Source organism: Penaeus monodon, chromosome 29, assembly GCF_015228065.2.
Source record: "Penaeus monodon isolate SGIC_2016 chromosome 29, NSTDA_Pmon_1, whole genome shotgun sequence".
In the NCBI taxonomy this organism is placed as follows: domain Eukaryota; kingdom Metazoa; phylum Arthropoda; class Malacostraca; order Decapoda; family Penaeidae; genus Penaeus; species Penaeus monodon.
The window spans coordinates 30,879,287-30,884,222 of NC_051414.1; the positions used below are offsets into that span (position 1 = coordinate 30,879,287).

General features: G+C 35.5%; 2 protein-coding genes across 2 annotated transcripts in view; one reads left to right on the plus strand and one right to left on the minus strand.

The window, feature by feature from the left end:
- LOC119592144 (nuclear cap-binding protein subunit 2-like) overlaps positions 1 to 3,877 on the minus strand; it is a gene marked incomplete at its 3' end in the record, with an annotated part of 9,693 nt that extends 5,816 nt beyond the window's left edge. Inside the window, 2 exon segments of the mRNA XM_037940963.1 lie at positions 3,334 to 3,461; positions 3,801 to 3,877. Of these exon segments, the coding sequence (XP_037796891.1) occupies positions 3,334 to 3,461; positions 3,801 to 3,843 (171 nt within the window).
- Positions 1,213 to 4,936, plus strand: part of LOC119592143 — a gene marked incomplete in the record, with an annotated part of 95,275 nt that continues 91,551 nt past the window's right edge. The window contains 1 exon segment of the mRNA XM_037940961.1: positions 1,213 to 1,381.

Sequence of the window (4,936 nt, forward strand, 5' to 3'; positions counted from 1 at the left end):
ATTTCATTCACCTCGGTGAGTTCAACAATTACATATTCTGAAGAGAAAGTGTATATGATTTTAGAAATACTGGACGTCTGTTCATGTTCTAAAAATAGACCGAAGTCACGCTAGTACCTCAATCCTTTTTTTTCACATTGTTATAAAAGTAATAAAATTATTGTAACTGTAATTCTTTTTCGTTTAGTAATCTAATGATATTCTCTCTCTCTCTTTTTGTTTTGCAACCTTATGGTAAATATCACGTATTTGCATTTTTTAAAAGGAATTTCCGTTCCATTTTTGACAATATTACACTTCATTTCAAACCCCCAGGCAGGTTAATGAAGAAATAATTTAAATTACGCCAAAATTACTAAATGCTGTGCACAACACAATCCACCAAAACTGCTTTGTATGGATTTTTATGATTTACAACCCAAAAACAGTCTAAAATACTCTAAATATACTAGAGAAACTCTCTCAGGAAGCCAGAACGATTATCATGCTATCTTATAACACATCCTCCATCTTATAATTTCACAATCATTAACTAAATCCACTCGGAAATCCCTAATACCAAAAAAATGTGATAAAAATTTATCCAAATATGCTTTAAAACTCCACAATAGATTAGTTTAGAATAGGGGAACGCGTCCCTCACAAAGGCAGCGTGAGTATCATGATATTTTTCAATATATTTTTTAAACCCATACACTTATAATGCGATACGAATTCATCAACATACCCCAGAATTCCTAAACTAATTGGACATTCGTAAAATAACCCAAAATACATTTCGAAAATCACTTAAATGAAGCTTGGCATAAAGAAAGCGTCCTTCGGGAGGCCTGGGCGAGTATCAAGCTATAACGCGTTCTATAACCTGTGAATTCACAATATAACACAACCAACCCCTTACGTATATCATGAAATCCGTAAAAGATATTTTAATCAACTAACTAACCTACAATTTCCATTAATAAATCCTAGAACAGAAACGCGTCCCCTGGGAAGCACGCAACAATACCAAGCTATCATATAACGCATCATACAGCCCGCAAAACTCAAAGCACGAATCTAAATCAAACTCCCGATAAAACCTAAAGCCCCTAACCATCCACACCATACCCCAAACACCCACAACACGCCCCAGGAGCCCCCAAAAGAGGGCAAAGAGTGCGAGGGGAGCCCCGGGGCCGGCGCGGGCGTTCGAAGGCGGCGCGCCGACGTCCGAGCGGAGCTTGAGCAGGCCGCCGCCAGAAGGATCATATTTAAAGGCGCCATATTGATTTTTATAATGTTTGGATAGGTGTGGTTGGGGATGGAGGTTGCTCAGAGGAAATCGGGGAAAATGGAATGACTCTTGAAGTCAAAGCACCCTATTCAACCCTGCCATATGGTGAGTTAGCGGCCCGAGAGCCCCGCGGAGGAGGAAGGGGGCGAGAAGACCTCTTGGGAAGACCTCTGGGGAAGACAGACCTCTTGGGGAGACCTCTTGGGAAGACCTCTGGGGGAGACAGACCTCTTGGGAAGACATCTAGGGACGACAGACCTCGTAGGAAGACAGACCCACTTGGAAGATTGACCTCTTGGGAAGACAGGACCTATTAGATAGACAAACCTGGGAAGACACGCCTCTTAGGAAGACCTCTTGGGAAGACAGTAGACAGACCTCTTGGAAGACCTTTTCAGGGCTGGAAAGGAGAAAAGGGGAGTTCCCAGCCCTCCTGTGAACACATTTAGGTTCCCTTCCCCTCCTCTTCTTCCCACTCCTATGAAACCCAAGACAGATTTTGGTGGGTGGGTAGCCTGGAAATTTTTTAGTGTTTTTTCCACCCTTAACTATTTTATTTTAATATTATAAGGCTGTGGGGAGTGTAACATTGGATGTTGGTGTAGGAGGGACAAAGTGTTTTATCTCCTGATACCCCAAGCCTTGCTGTTGCGGGAACCTAGGTCCTCGTTATGGTGCCAGGACGGTGGTCACGAACTGCCCGACAGTGGGTTGTCAGGAAAAAAATGTGGTGATTAGATGTCAGGTACCTCAAAAAATAATTGGCAGACAAGGTTTGCCTTGGGTTGTGTGATTGATTTTGTCCAATAATTTCTGTCATGCTATCCCACACTCCGTTTTAGTGCAGACCTTAGTAATTTTTGTTTGTGGGAAAAAATAAAACTTTATGGTGTGTGAATTGAAATTAAGGTGCATAATTTTCAATATATTTTGCAATTCTTACAGTGGGTGTGACAGCTGGAATATTATTGCTGAAAGTCTGGGAAAATTTTCGAGTGTTTGAGGTCATGAACTGAGAATTGTATTTGAAAAAGGTGACAATATTCTAAGTGGTGTAAACAAGTCTGTTTGGTATTGTTATAATAGAATAGAATGACAGAATAATTTGGCATTTTTATGAAATTAGAGAAATTGCAATAAATTTAAGAAGTGAGACTGTACCATATGCAGGTATGTGAATTCATAACGAAGTCTTATCTTGTTTTTTGAGGTTCTGATGAGTAATTGTTAGTATGTATATGTCTGTAAAGAATCAAGTAAATATATTATTAGAGAATTTGCTGAATTATCATGAATAGCTTAAGCTTATGTTAACTTAGCCTAGCAAGGGTTTTCAAAACTTTTTGTAATTGTTATCTTTTCTAGCACATTGGTAATAAATTAATATAAAAATAGTGATGTTAGAACTGAATCTATTAGAATGTATTATCTGCTAAGATTTTAATCTTGATACGGACTTAATACTTTGAAAAAAATTTAAAAAATCAGTAGTTAAGATTAAAGTAAATTGTAGAATCCTTCTCGCATTATCTTGAGTTAGAATATAACATTTGCCATTATTACTGTCATGGGACTCACTTTTCTAGCCAAAAAATGTACCTTGTGCATCATGAGTTTGAGATAGAAAACAGAATATATTCAAGTGGGTGTGGCTCTGTGGGTGTAGAATGTCTCCAAAAGTTAATGTATTTCATAAATTAACTCCCAAATAAGTGTGTATGAGTGGTTTAGTACTTTTATGCTTATTTGATATGCTATTTATATAATTCTTGAACCTATGATCACCTTTACCTAAGAAAAATCCCATGATTGCCTAGGCCTCCACACTTTCAGCATTCCAGCAAAGGACAACAAGATAGTTTGGAATGGTTCTGTATGTGATGGCACATTATGATAGAGACCTACAAGCTTAATCTTGGTAATAATGATACAAAGGTGCCGAGGCCTTTGGAAACATTTCAGTTCCTGTAGGTGTGTCTTTGATAAGTGCTTATATGTTAACATTAAAAGAATAGAAATAATTCACACAACATAAAGAGAAGGCCACAGTCACTTACCATAGTTTGCGAAGCTTTGTTTGTAGGTTTTACTCTAGTAGTAGTGTGGCATCTTCGTGTTGTGCACTGGCATCTCAGCTTTGTGCTCTGGCAGAGGCAAACAAACCTTTGCCGTTTATATGCAGGATCTGTAAAATATTTACACCTCTCAAACAACTTATTTGTGAAGAAGGAATGAATCCAAGTTTTATTTACCTTTCCATATGTGGGAAAGGTGGTTAGCCACTCCCAATGTTTGCATCTCAGAGGGTATGGATTGAGTAATTTAATACTTTCTTCAAAATAGAATTGTGCTTTAGGACATTCATGTTCAATATATCTCAGTACAGATAACTGAATTAAATGTGGCACACATGTGAAAACATCAAATCAAAAATTTTACCATCAAGTGTATGATATTAAATGATTATATCTATACAAGGGATGAGAATTTCCCACGTTAATGGAGCCTCAAAGGTTTTGATGACCTTGTCTTGTTTCTTCCCATTTTCTGAAGTGGAGAACAGTCATATCCAATGTCACATACAGTTCATGTACTACTGAACTGTTAAAATAGAAAATAATAATTTGAATTACTTAATGTTTTTGTGTCATACTGAGGTTTATATGCACTTCAGTCAAACATTGTATGCTATATTTATACCTGATATATGTTGCAAATTCTCTGTTGCTGTTGAAAGACTCATTTCAAAATTCCAAGAATTCATGTATTTCTTTATTATTTTTTTTATTATTGTACTGCACATTATATTTTTTTTTGCAATTGGTGTTTGTATTATAATTATTTGTTACCTTTATGGAATATTTTTTATATCTGTTTGCTTTTAGTGGTAGTCTTTCAGTTTTGGTCATATAGTTCAAAGTAAATCTAATGATTTCGAGTGAAATAAAGTTAAGAAAGTTACAAGTTAGATAAAGAACCAATAACAGTAAGACCTACCTTCCATCACTATGGCCCTGACCAGCATATGTGCATTTTGTCGAATAAAGAACCACTATAACCTCTATTATGCCAAAATGTATGTGGTAATAGTTTGTTGGTCATGACTAAGACACACAAGTCATGCAAGTTATGGCAATAACTTGCTTGCCTTCATCATAAAGCTTACTTGTTTTTATATTTTCAGTTTGCAGCAGCTTTGTTGTAAGTGTAGAATAGTACAGAATTCCATTGATCTATTATTTATTGTAATGTACTTGTCTGGACTGCTTGTCCCAAAACTGAAATTGAATTATAGAATTTTTAATTATTTTCAGTGTAGGTTTTCTGGTTATTGTTGAGAATTGTAATAATGATATTTTGTTATTACTGGTTATATAATTATTTTTGTGTCAGCAATTTTTTCCTTTCGTCATTGTTGTTAATATTAATAACATGATTCATCATTGCTGCTATTTTTATTATTGTTTATATCCATTTTCATTATCATTATTATTCAAATTACCATTCAATGCCTAGAATCTCTAATCTTCAGTAATTATAAGTAATTTTTATTAGCTACATTACAATAATTATTATTGTGATTTGATACTTTTTTATAATGCAAATAATATATGGGGTTCATTAGTAGATATTAACTTGTGAATGATTAGAACTGTAAGT